At 54.4% G+C, this 12,738-nt stretch overlaps 5 protein-coding genes across 5 annotated transcripts; 3 read left to right on the top strand and 2 right to left on the bottom strand.

Annotated features, from left to right (window-relative positions):
- Positions 1-293: 293 nt before the first annotated feature.
- On the top strand, positions 294-1,995 carry J7T55_006721 (small nucleolar ribonucleoprotein complex subunit; the record flags this gene model as incomplete). The annotated part of the gene is made up of 2 exons (XM_053131788.1): positions 294-804; positions 863-1,995. 2 exons carry the CDS (start codon positions 294-296, stop codon positions 1,993-1,995), a joined length of 1,644 nt encoding a protein of 547 aa, XP_053001484.1.
- A 544-nt stretch (positions 1,996-2,539) lies between these two features.
- On the bottom strand, positions 2,540-3,326 carry J7T55_006720 (peptidyl-trna hydrolase pth2; the record flags this gene model as incomplete). Its single annotated transcript, XM_053131777.1, has 2 exons — positions 2,540-2,868; positions 2,954-3,326. The coding sequence occupies 2 exons, from the start codon at positions 3,324-3,326 to the stop codon at positions 2,540-2,542; spliced, it is 702 nt and encodes a 233-aa protein (XP_053001483.1).
- A 1,219-nt stretch (positions 3,327-4,545) lies between these two features.
- On the top strand, positions 4,546-5,549 carry J7T55_006719 (uncharacterized protein; the record flags this gene model as incomplete). Its single annotated transcript, XM_053131766.1, has 2 exons — positions 4,546-4,685; positions 4,757-5,549. 2 exons carry the CDS (start codon positions 4,546-4,548, stop codon positions 5,547-5,549), a joined length of 933 nt encoding a protein of 310 aa, XP_053001482.1.
- Positions 5,550-5,993: 444 nt separating this feature from the next.
- J7T55_006718 (glycoside hydrolase family 15 protein) lies at positions 5,994-8,389 on the bottom strand (the record flags this gene model as incomplete). The annotated part of the gene is made up of 4 exons (XM_053131755.1): positions 5,994-6,975; positions 7,210-7,330; positions 7,430-7,780; positions 7,840-8,389. The coding sequence occupies 4 exons, from the start codon at positions 8,387-8,389 to the stop codon at positions 5,994-5,996; spliced, it is 2,004 nt and encodes a 667-aa protein (XP_053001481.1).
- Positions 8,390-10,458: 2,069 nt separating this feature from the next.
- On the top strand, positions 10,459-12,417 carry J7T55_006717 (sart-1 family protein; the record flags this gene model as incomplete). Its single annotated transcript, XM_053131744.1, has 1 exon — positions 10,459-12,417. One exon carries the CDS (start codon positions 10,459-10,461, stop codon positions 12,415-12,417), a length of 1,959 nt encoding a protein of 652 aa, XP_053001480.1.
- Positions 12,418-12,738: the final 321 nt, after the last annotated feature.

Here is a 12,738-nt window from a genome sequence, read left to right as displayed (position 1 = left end):
TTTGGTATATGAGGGGTGAAAATGGAAAAGGACTTCGATTTCTCTACGCCGTCACTGGCAAATGCACGTACCGCCTGCACTCGCTTCTCCAAGTCGAACCTGCCCCGCCATATTTTGAAATTTCTTGTGGAAACTACCTGCACTATCCCTGCTTATCGTCTTATCGTCTTATCGTCTTATCGTCTTATCGCTCTGTCCGCTTATCGACGACCCTCTGAAAAAGTTCCCAGATCGCATCCAATTCCATCTTCTTGGGAGCTAACCAACACCACTGAAACACCACACAAACAACCATGGCTGATGAGACAAAGGCGCAGCCTAATGGCGCCCTGACGGTTCAACATGCCAGAACATCACTACTTTCAAAAGAGGAACAAGCAAAGCGGCGGCGACAAAAATTAGCCAATCGTGACTATGGCCGGGGCAAGGGCGTCGACGTGCGCGGCGTTCGCGACAAGAAGTTGCGGACCAACATGAAGAAGCAGGAGACAAAATACCAGGAAGCCATTTCGAAAGCGAAAGATGCCGAAATACTGTTGGAAAACGCACCCGGATTCCTCGAGCCTGAACACGAACTCGAGCGAACGTACCGGGTCCGGCAGGACGAGATCACAAGCGAGACAGCCGTGGGTACAGCGCAGAAGCGTTTTGATTTGAAACTGGACGAACTTGGACCATACCATTGCGAGTATACGAGGAATGGCAAGGAGCTGTTGCTGGCGGGTCGCAAGGGTCATATTGCGACGATGGACTTCCGGGAAGGAAAGTTGGGGTGCGAGCTTCAATTGGGAGAGACTGTCAGAGGTAGGCTCTCACTTTACAGGATTTTATGTGAGACGAGTACTGATCATGAGTTGTGCAGATGTGCGATGGCTTCACAACAACCAGTATTTCGCCGTGGCGCAAAAGAAGTATGTCTATATCTATGATCGGAACGGTGTCGAGCTCCATTGTCTGAAGAAACACGTCGAGGTGTCACACATGGAGTTCCTACCATATCATATGCTCCTCGCGACGCTGGGAATATCGACCAATCTGAAATACCAGGACGTTTCGACCGGACAACTGGTCTCCGAAATACACACAAAAGGCGGCGCTCCATGCTCCCTCACACAAAACCCGTGGAACGCAATATGTCACATTGGCCACCAGAACGGGACAGTCTCACTGTGGTCACCCAATTCTTCCGATCCACTCGTCAAACTTCTCGCACACAAAGGCCCAGTCCGCTCACTCGCAGTCGACCGCGAAGGCCGTTACATGGTCTCGGCCGGGCAGGACATGAAGATGTCAGTCTGGGACATCCGGATGTTCAAGGAAGTCAACTCTTATTTCACGAGATCTCCTGCCTCTTCCGTGGCAATATCAGACAGCGGCTTGACAGCAGTGGGCTGGGGCACGAGCACGACGATATGGAAGGGCCTTTTCTCTAAACACAAATCTGTCCAAGAAAAGGTACAAAGCCCATATCTGACCTGGGGCAAAGAGGGCAAGGCCGTGGAGCGAGTGCGATGGTGTCCCTTCGAGGACGTGCTCGGGATCGGGCACGATCAGGGCTTCTCCTCTATTCTGGTGCCCGGCGCTGGCGAGGCCAACTTCGACGCGCTCGAGGTCAACCCATACGAGACCGCCAAGCAGCGGCAGGAGGCCGAAGTGAAGCAGTTGCTGAACAAGCTGCCTCCCGAGATGATCGCGCTGGACCCCAACTTCATCGGCAACCTGGACCTGCGGTCCGAGAAGCAGCGGCAGGCCGAAAAGGACCTCGACGCGCCGGCCGTGAACATCGAGGAGGAAATCAGGAACAAGGCGCGCGGGCGCAACGGTGCGCTGAAGAAATACATCCGCAAGCAGAGGAAGCGAAACATCATCGACGAGAAGAGGATGCGCGCGGACGAGATTTGGGAAGAGCTGCAGAACAAGAACAAGGCACAGCACGATCAGCAGAAGGAGGAGCTGGGGCCGGCCTTGGGGCGGTTCGCGAGGAAGGAGAGATGAGAGAGGCTGAGCGGATGAGCAGATACCCAGTCAGGCACATAATGGATTACATCTATTGCCTTTGCATCCTATCACAAATCATTAAAATGGACCAAATTTACATTGTGAATAGCTGGCTGCCGACGAGCTCTCGAAGCCTCACTGCGAGCCCTTTATTCAGTTTCGAAAGCAAAAGGATTCTCCGACCATCTGATTCGTAGTTCAGGGCATTTATGTTATAGCTCATGCATGATATCTAACAGCCCAAGCCAGGGTGAGACCATGACAGGCGCCAAAAGGTTTACATCCCCAAGCCCCTTGGCCTTCCTCCCCTGTCAGGGTAGGTCAGCAGGTGGATTCTGTGATTTTATTTCAGACATCACCGTATCGTGATAGCAACATGGCAGTCATCCATCCTATGTTGGTCCCGTCTATTTGTTTCCCGGATCAAATTTCTTTTTGCCAGCCCCCTACCAACGCCGAGCAATGCATACATATTCCCTACAATTCGACAAGACCATGACCCTGGAACAAAACACTAAAGTGCGCGAGCCAGACCACCACCTCACAGCAGCTTCAGGTGCCCCGTGACCTGGTCCACCGCGCTCTTGGGGGCGGGCCCGACGCCGAGGACGGTCAGGCTGCCCGGGTCGATCTGGGTGCGGCCGGCGTCGGCGATGACCTCGGCGGTGATGCCGAGCGAGCGGGCCTTGGCCAGCAGCTCGTGCAGCTCGTCGGCGCTCTTGGTCTGCAGGGCGACCTTGGCCTGCCCGTGGCGCTCCCAGCGCTGCAGCAGCCTGGCCGCGGGGCTGCCGGGCCCGGCGGCGCGCGCCGCCTTGGAGATGGACTTGAAGCACGCGAGGGTCGCGTGGCCGCACTGCGCCGCGATCTTGCCTGGAAAACAGATGACAACATTAGTATCGGCCTGGTTTTGAGGGGTAGGCGTTGGGCTGGCTGGTCAGCTGGTCGTAGCGCTCACCCTTGGTCATGCCCAGATCTGTCCTGACGACCAGGATCAGCTTGCACTCCTCCCCGGTATCCTCGACTGACGACACGGGCTCTGGCTTTGAATTCTTGCTGTTGGTCTTCTTATCCTTCTCGAGGAGTCGGAGTCCTTGCTTCCGGTCCGCCTCCTCGCCGTTGGCCCAATTGGGCGCATGGTCCAGATGGGTATCATCCTCGTCGATGTCGGTCTCGTCGCTGTCGACGGGGTCTTCGTAGTTGGCGCGCGCCTGCTTGGCAAACTCCGGGGTGAGTATGTAGCCCTGGATGCTGTAAATTCCCAGCAGAAAGCCGGTCAGGAGGGCAACGACAGATGTGGTTATCACCACGAGGGTGGTGTTTTCGGGCATGATGGTCGGTAGTGAGTCGACGCGTTCAAGAAAATGTGGTTGATCGGGGAGTTGTGGTGCAAATCGACGCAGATATTGATGTCGACGAAAACAGGGTTAACTATCCCACGACGGCAGTACAATACAGTGGGGAGGCTCTTCGGATTGCGAAAGGAGCAATGTTGAAGATGGGATTTGTCATTGGGAAAGTTGGTATTCAGAGGCTCCTTTTTTTTCTTGGCCGGGCCAGGTCCCTAGCTTTGCGTCACTGCAGCGACTGACAGGGGCCCCCTGCTGAAAGACAGGATGGCAGATTCAGGGCAGTCCAGGGGTATCTCTCTACCACCACGAAAAGGAGGAGAGGGTTGAGGAAGCACAAGACCCGAGCCCCAACAAGTAGGAAGAAATGCAATGCTTGCCGTAGTTTTTGCACTTGCATTAGTTCTGTATACGGGTGATTGTCCAACAGAGAGGTCGCTGTAGATTTCGTTGTTGACTGTCATGTGCGAGACGTGGCCATTGATTCCTTAAATAGATTACACCGGAATTCCAGCAACGGAAACACCGGAGCAACACTGCGCAGTAGGGATGCATGGTACACCCACGGGAGGTGAGTTCGAAATTGGCATGTCTGCTCAGTTCTAAAATATGCATATGCCATGAACAGCAACCTGCATCTCGTATGCCGTCTACGAATTTACCCAGCCTTTCTTTATGTTGTACATTGTTAAGCAAGGCTAGACGGGCAAATAATAAGAGATCGGCCATCCTGAAATGTCTTTGGACCTGATGTTCAATTTGTATTGGCCTGGGTCAAATGCCAATCATGTCTCCGCTTGGCGGCTCGATCGTGGCATTACCGAAAACTTATTGGGTCTTCAACTCAAACTCGCGACGGCTTGCGATGTCAGCGGCTTGTAAATTGCCGTGAATGAAGGTAGATAGCGTGTGTTGTTGTGGGACTGTTGAGCAATGATATATGTGTGTTTTACATGTAAATACTGTGCACATACAATGCCAACTTCAGCTTATATGTTCCCATAATAGCTGGTGTTAGTGACAGAGCACGCCCGGCTTGTCCATGAACTCGGGCGTCTGTGCGTCTCCGGAGCCGGGGCGGCCCCGCCCGTCTTACGGCTCCGGCATTTTCAACCTCACTCGTCCTCTGTTGCCGGCTGGTGAACCTCACATTATCTACTGGTCGAGGGAGACATCACACCCTTTCGATACCTCTCCCAAAATGAGCGGCCAGAAAGCAGTCGTCGTGGGCGTATCCGGCTGCTCGTCAAGCGGCAAGACAACCCTCGCCAGACTGCTCAGAGATATATTCCCAAACACCTTCGTGCTGCACGAGGATGACTTCTACCGGCCTGAGAATGAGTGAGTCAGCCATCCAATCAGATGCTGCAAGCTGAAATACACGAGAAAAGTGCAACTAATGTTTACCCCAGGCTGCCGATGAAGGACGGGCTCCTGGACTGGGACTGCGCCGAATCCATCAACATCCCTGATATGGAAAAGGCCCTGGCATACATCCGCTCCGAGGGGACATTTCCGGTAAGCAACAACAGCTCTGAACTGGCCTGTACCCACCGCAGCAGCCACGGCGTAACCGCCACGCCTGCCAATGCGTCCCCACCCGTACCCACCTCGTCGTCTTCGCAACGCTTACCAGGCCACAACCCGCCTCCCCCGGAGCAGCCCTTCGTAGACTCCAAGGAAGACAAGAACTCAGTCGGCAAGTGCCCCGCATCAGACGCGAAGATCGACGCCCAGAAGGCGAGGGTGCACCAGTGGGAGCAGCCGGGGAGCCCCGGGCACGAGATATTCTCCGGGGAGGGCGCGCCGCGGATGTGCCTCCTGGACGGCTTCCTGCTCTACTCGCCGCCCAAGCTGTCGGCCGTCATGGACAACATCGACGTCAAGCTGTTCCTGCAGGTGTCGCACGCGAGGGCGGCGCAGCGGCGCGAGGCGCGGGACGGCTACGTCACGCTCGAGGGGTTCTGGAAGGACCCGCCCGGCTACGTGGACAAGATCGTCTGGCCCAACTATGTCGACGCGCACCGGTGGCTCTTTGTGGGCGGGGACGTCGAGCGTGGCGAGCTGGACTGGGACGTGCTGCGGGAGAGGCAGGTCCTGGCCCAGCGTGGGGCGGGCGGAGCTGTGGACTTTGACTTTGAGGAGACGCTGGAGTGGGCTGTGGGTGAGGTTATGGCGGCGCTGGAGAGGTGGCATAAGAATTGATCAAATAGGGGCTCAACAAGATCAAAACGGGTAATCTATTAGGATATTGCGTGTGTCTCAGTCTACGGCCCTGACGACTCTCAGCATGAATGCCGTATCACGATCATCGGACAGATCTATAAAATGGAGACAATTCCTGAGCTACACTGGCAAAGGCTAGGTCGCTTTTCTCTGCGCTTTTTGGACGCACTTATAGATTAAGTGCCCTGAATAACCCCGAGCATGGGATTGTCTTGTTAAAATTACTGGATTTATTTTATCTCTGTTGCTAATGGATGGTGGTATAAGGAAACCAAGGAGTATACTCTAGACGCGAGTCGGCAGCTTTGTTTCCCTTGCATCGTCACAGGGATAATAGGCAGCCTCCAGATATCTTGTCTTCTTCCCGTAAATACTGAAGAGACTTCTTTTTGCTATTTTCTAACGTCTCAACTCTGCCACGTCTCAACTCTGCCACGTGTTAGAGACAGTGGTAGCAGTGGCGCAAGAGGCTGCCACTGTAAGGGTATGGTTGGGGTCGGCCTCCCATGATACCGTGCCTGTAGAAGACACCCTGATGTACTTGTAGGCGACTACTGCGCCGGCAGCCAAGTCAATTGTGACAGACCACAGCGGATTTGACGAGGTATACTGGCTCGCGCTGAGTTCCACGGCCTTGCTAGTGTCCCAGCTGCCGAGGGCGGCATTATCACCGACAATCTTGATGGTCTCTCCATAGGTCGTCGTGACAAGCTCGTTGAACGTGACCAGGACCGAAGAGGCGGTGGCGCAGCCAGTCGAGGACGAGGTAGTGCCTGTCGCGGTGGCTGTCGCGGTGGTGCTGTAGCCGGTCTGTGGGGTCTGCGAGGCAGGGAAAGAGGGTGCCGCCGCGGACGAGTATGACCCAGCTACCGACGGTGTGGAACATGTCCCTGGGATGACGTTGCCAGAGGCGCCGACCCAAGACGGGGGAACGGTGCCGTCGCGACGGGCTGCGGCACTCAGGAACGCGGCATAAGACCAGGTCAGATCATAGGCTGAGAGGGGCGAGCCGCTTGACTTGTCAAATTGCTCCGACAGTGATCCGTTAGGTGCAGCGTAGGTTGCCACTATATTTACATAGCCATCGGCGTACGCTGTAACGGCGTTGATCAAAGTTGTGTACGTAGATGAGCCCGACTGGTATGTGCCAGCGGTGATCGAGGAGTCAAGATCCTTGAAGAAGGCCAGCGATGTCGAAGTAACTTGGATGGACCCCTGAGCCTTCCAGACAATCAGAGCGTCGTAGAGCTGCTCTGCTGCGGCGAGTGTGGTCAAATACCAGGGGTTGCCATTGTAGTAGACGTCTTCGGAGTATCTGCCAACAGCGACCGCGGTGCCTTGCGGAATTCCGGAGTTGAGGCCGTATACGGAGCGGAAAGAGTCCGTCACAGCCTTATGGTTAGCCCTATATGAGAATCCAGGTCAGTCAAATCCTTACTAACAGAGCTCACAGATCACAAGGTGGGCGGAACTGCCGGTAACAGACGACGATGGTAGGAAAGGATAATCGATCGGGAGAGATGCTGAGGATCAAGGGAGGGCCTCTTCCGTGGTCTCGGTGGGATGTTGGATGATATGTAATGGAATGCTGAATTGGGACCCAATTGGTTTGGATACTAGTAATAGAAAAAGAACTCACAAAGCCTTGTCACTGCACGGCTGGAAGGTTGCAGCATCGCATGCCACGGCAGGATCGAATGTTGAGATTGATGAGATAAGGGAGTTCGCGTCCTTGCCAGTGCGGCCATTGTTCACATTAACTGTTATCGTGTTAGTGTTTCCCTCCATGCAAAGCTGTGCATATCAGTATGAAGGGGAGCAGGGAAGGCATAGATCAACCCGCTCGCAAGGGCACTTACTGTTGGAAACGATGTATCCGCTAGACGACCAAAAGGTCTGGAGGAAGCAAAGAATTTGAGGAGCAACACTACTGCACGCCGTGCAGGAAGTACCCAGCGAGGATGCAAGTGCAGCACCCTGGACGAGTGCGCGATGCTGGTTGGCCGTCGTGAAGAACGAGCTGCCTTGGACCTCTTCCCAGAGATCGAACCCGGTCTGGTTCCAGTACTGGGCTACATAGCTCAAGTCGTTACGGATAATGGGCCAGAGAAGGTTTGAGGCAGTCGAGGGGTAGCCATTGCTAATAAGCCAGTTGGCATAAGTGATGAGTGCGACTGCTCTAAGAGCAGGTCCGTCTCTTTGTGGCCTCCCTGAGGTGTTTGTCAGTAAAATTGACAATGCAGGAAAAGGCTTATAATGCTATACGTACCCCAGGAGCCGGTGAATTGGCTCAGGTCGACGTTGAACTTGGGCTCTCCCAGACCAGCACCATTGGATAGAGAGCCCGACGGATTGGACACGCCTTGAAGTTTCGCTTGGGCAGTGATATAGTTCTGGATGTCTGATTGGAGGGTAGTGTTGTATTCATTGGCAAAGATATCAGTGATCTCCTTGAGGACCAGGGCTGAATCTCGTGTCCAGGTGTACCAGTAGTCCGGGTTGGCTTTGCTAGGGGATGCAATAACCGCGCCTGATGCTACACCGGATGCGTAGCAGCCATTTGCGCCTATGTTGCATAACAGGCGGCTCAGGGCGATGGGACGCTCCGTTGCAACGAAGGAGTCCACCGAGCGCTTGATGATATCACCGTTGTTCCTTACGAGGCCGGCATCTGGCCGGCCCAGAACGGCCTGGAAGGCATAGGTGCCCAAGAGCAAGAGGGAAGTGAGACCGGTCATGATGGGCTGAACCAAGCTGGAGCTGTTGACTGGCAGGGCGGTGATGTTGGCCGTGCCACTGGACTGGATATCGTAGGCCATTTATATCCGTGGGTGCAATCCTGCCTGGAACGATGACAGAAGCGGTGTTGACAGCCAAGCAGCAATTACAAAGTAACTTCACGTGCATAGCGTCTCCAGGGTAGCAGTTTTCGACAAACCAGCATCATGGATGACAGTCACGGGGCGGGCAGCGTCAAGAAAGAAGCACCGATGTCGTGCCGGGTTGCATAGCTTTTCCCGGGACGCAGCCGAGAGTTCCTGCATCGAGCTGCAGGGCCAGAAGAAGCACGGCGATGGGGTCAGCTTGTCGTGTCGCCAATTACACGCCTGTTGGCATGGTGGGGGGGGTTTCCATTCTTGGACTAGACAGGAAAGTCGAGAGGTGGCCCAAGGATTCTAATAAGACAACGGCGGAGATGAGATGAACTTCCCATGTGATTGTGGGACTCCCGCCACGACTCAAGCAGTCAGGTCTCCTGGAGCATGGGGGCCCAGGTCGACTATGCGGTCTGGGTTGTGCCATTGACGTCTATTTTGTGGGGTAGGTGTGATCGAGCGGCCCCTTTCCTCTGCCGCCTGGGCAGATGATCATGAAGAATAGGCCGGAGCTACGGGCGATGTCACGGCTTGGGGACTGGCTGACAGCAGGACCAAGTATCGAATCGGCCCGTCATGACATCTATCCGTGGTCTCAGATGGCGTAGACAGGGCAAGACATGCATGCATGCGGCTTGGGCTCTGCCACCGCCCAGTATTTGTAGGGTAAAGGCGCATGTGCGGATACATACAAACTCGTTTCCCCAGACTAACACCGAGCACAACATCAGCCCAGCCCGTCGAAAGCGCGGGGAAAGATCGTCCGGCGGGAACCGAATCCACTCGGGGCCCCGGCACTATCACAAAGACGGCAATGATACCGATGACAACGGAAGGCGCTGGATCTCAAAAGGACTTCGCTTCCATACTCTTCACGTATCATACAGAGGGGCGCTCATTACCCTGACCACACCACATCATGCCCAAGAGCTACGGCAGCCAGCCTCCGGAGCAGATGTGAATTTGCGCCGTGCAAAGGGCCGACTCGAGACGGTATGGGCATCGCGGACCGTCGAACGAACACGATGTGTGACACACGAGCGCTCCCAAGCCGAGGTTGGTGGAAGAAGGATGGCCTAGAGAACTTTGAGAAGCAAGGACACTCTCAAGTGGCAAGCGGGCATGCTGCAGGCAACAGAGACAGGAAGAGGGAAGAAGAAGGAAGGACGATATGCAAGAGTAGTGGGGCACAATAGTATTTCGAATGTCGGAAAGGCGGCTAGTCACGTTGAGGCGTGAAGAGATGACGGTCGCAAGGTTGGCAGGGAGATGTGTACACTGTGACGTGCTCGGGAGACGATGGCCAGCTCTGTGCGATAGCCGTGGTGTCGCTCAACTTCACAGTCTAGGCTGGCGATGATCTTGGGACGCATTGGTGCCGCGCTTATTCTCGCTCCATCCTCACTGTTGGATGATCATGTTGGCACGCTCGTGGCTTTGGCCAGCCGCATTGATCGTCGACTCCAGCGGACGGTCTGGAAAATAGTGTCCTCATGATGATGTGCTGTTCGTGCGCAGGCTCACCCGGTGTCCCAATGCAATTGTTGGCTGACCTGGAAATTGGAACCTGTCTGTTGAAATACTGACATCATATCGTCATGGTGTTTTCCTTTTCCAGTGTCTGCCGAGTAAAATTCTCAGCATTCATCCGAGCCTGCAAGAGCGGGCAGAAGGCCGCTGGACATAGGCCTGTAGCTGCAGGTGGGAAGTGAGGAAAGAGATCGCGGTGTTTGTAAAATCTGCAGCTGGGTTTGAATTGAATATGCGTAACGCGCGTCTGCAGCGCGTCCATCCCATTTAAGCAATAGACCCAGCCAAGTCAGTACATACAAGTCATTACATAAGCGCGCACAGGCCACCTCAGAACTCCAAGTCAGGTCCCAGGCATGATGGCGTACAATCCGATCCGACTTTGTCTTGCGCCCTGAAGTATCCCACAGCTGCATTCACCTGCAGATCTGTTGTTCTCTTTCTCAGAACTTGGCTCTCAGCATTCGTATCACGTCGCCAAAATGGATGCGAACACGATCGAGGAGCTGAACGAGGTCCGCAAGGCGATGGGCCTCAAGCCCTTGCCTGTACCGAATGCGGCCCCAGCACCGCCGAAACAGTCAAACAAGGACAGCACAGAGGAAGTTGCCAGCACCATCGAGACACGTGAGGCCGCCGCAGGGGAAAACTATAGAAAGGTTCTCGAAGCCGAGAAGGCCAAACGAGACCGCGAGGCAAAGATAGCAGCCATCAAGAAAGAGCGTGATAGAGCCCAACGACTGGCCACCCTGACAGGCAAGGGCCTGGGCGACATCGACGATGAGGACGATGGGGACGCAAAGTCATGGCTCAAAAGCATGAAGAAGAAGCAAAAGAAGATTGCTGAGTCTAGGAGGCAGGAGGAAGAGGCAGACGCTGCAGCCGCGGCTGCGAGGAAGGCTGCTGGCTATACTTCCAAGGATCTCGCTGGTGTCAAGGTCGGCCATGACATGTCGACCCTCCTCGACGGCGACGACCAGATTCTTACACTCAAGGATAGCGCCGTCCTGGCCGAGGACGACGACGGCGATGAGCTCGAGAACTTGAGCCTGCGGGAGCAAGAAAAGCTCGACGAAAGGCTCAACTTGAAAAAGAAGCGGCCTGTGTATGATCCCAACGACATTGACGAGACAGGCGAGCGCAGCATTCTTTCTCAATACGATGAAGAGATTAACGGCAAGAAAAAGAAGGCTTTTAGTCTGGATGGAAGAGGCACGATTTCAGACCTTGCCGATATCCTTGAGGCTCCAGCGCAGCGGAAGAAAACGCTGCAGAACCTCGATATAGACATCATGCAAGACGCGCCAGTTTCCGACTATCTCGACCCCTCGGAAATCAAGATCAAGAAGCCCAAGAAGAAGAAGAAGAAGTCAACACGCCAGCGGGATGAAGAAGACGCATTATTCCCTGGAGATCAGGTGCCAGCAGCCGACGAGTCCATGGACATTGACTCTGCGCCAATCATCAAGAAGCGAAAGATTGTTGACGACACATTCGTGGATGATGAAGATTTACAAGCTTCTCTTTCCATCCAACGCAGACAGGCCTTGAAGAAGCAAAAGCGCGTTCGGCCCGAGGATCTAGCCAAACAGCTGAAAGCCGAGGCCGCACAGGACGCGGAGAACGACGATCAAGAAGCAGAGACTGGAGGCCTTGTTCTTGACGAAACATCCGAGTTCCTCAGCGCCATCAATAAGCCTGACACGGATGAGGACGAGCGGCCGAGGAAGAAGTCCAAATCTAGAGAACCCGTCACTGCAATGGGTGACAATGATTCCGATGAGGAGATGGAGAATGCGCCCCAAATCAAGGACGAATCTATTGAGAGAGATGTGTCTGCAGTGCCGGAAGAACTCGCAACGACCGGTGTGGACGAAGAAAAGTATGTCGCACAAGGTCTGGGCGCAACACTATCACTACTCAAGGAACGAAAAATTATCGAAGAAAACGACTCCGGCGCTGAAAAGAACGAGCACTTCCGCCGAAGAGAACTCTTCCTTGCGGAACAGGCAAGACTAGTTGCGCAAATCGACGAGGACGCCAAGCGACAGCGCGAGCGAGATCGAGCAAGTGGTCACCTGGACCGCATGAATGCCCGCGACAGAGAAGAGTACGCCCGCAGACAGAATGCGGAGCGTGAGTTCAAATTGTCGAACATTAGGGCGAACCTGCTCAAGAAGCATAAATTCAACGTCGAGCTCAAGTACGTGGACGAACAAGGCCGTCATCTCAACCAGAAGGAGGCCTTCAAGGAGCTGTCTCACCAGTTCCACGGCAAGACCAGCGGCAAAGGCAAGACAGACAAAAAGCTGTCCAAAATCGAGCAGGAGAAGAGTCGCATCGCCAAGAGCATTTTCGATGCCAGCGGGGAGGCGGGTATATCATCTGCTACGGCTCAGCAGACGAAGAAGCGGAAAGAGGCTGGCGTGCGTCTGGCGTAATTTTGAGGGTGACATTCGGGGCTTTGTTCAACGACAGGAGTACAATAGACGCTACTTGGAATCAAAAGGTGCTTCTACCCTATCTCGAATACTTTTCATTACATGAGCTATATGTGCTGACACGGCTAGAGTCCAGCTTGAGGTGAGACTTTGGCCACCTGTGTATGCTAACCTTGGTCCTAACCGAATCTGCCAGTGCAGAGACATGTATCGAGTGATACATAGACACTTCGAATTTCCTTCTCACAGTCACGTTATTGTTCTAGAGCTTGGTTTCGCTCAATATGGAAGACAACCAGTTCCACTATTTTTCCTATCAAT

Source organism: Diaporthe amygdali, assembly GCF_026229845.1.
Source record: "Diaporthe amygdali strain CAA958 chromosome Unknown NODE_1_length_4327563_cov_65_473760, whole genome shotgun sequence".
In the NCBI taxonomy this organism is placed as follows: Eukaryota; Fungi; Ascomycota; class Sordariomycetes; order Diaporthales; family Diaporthaceae; genus Diaporthe; species Diaporthe amygdali.
This window is presented reverse-complemented; position numbering and strand designations above follow the sequence as displayed.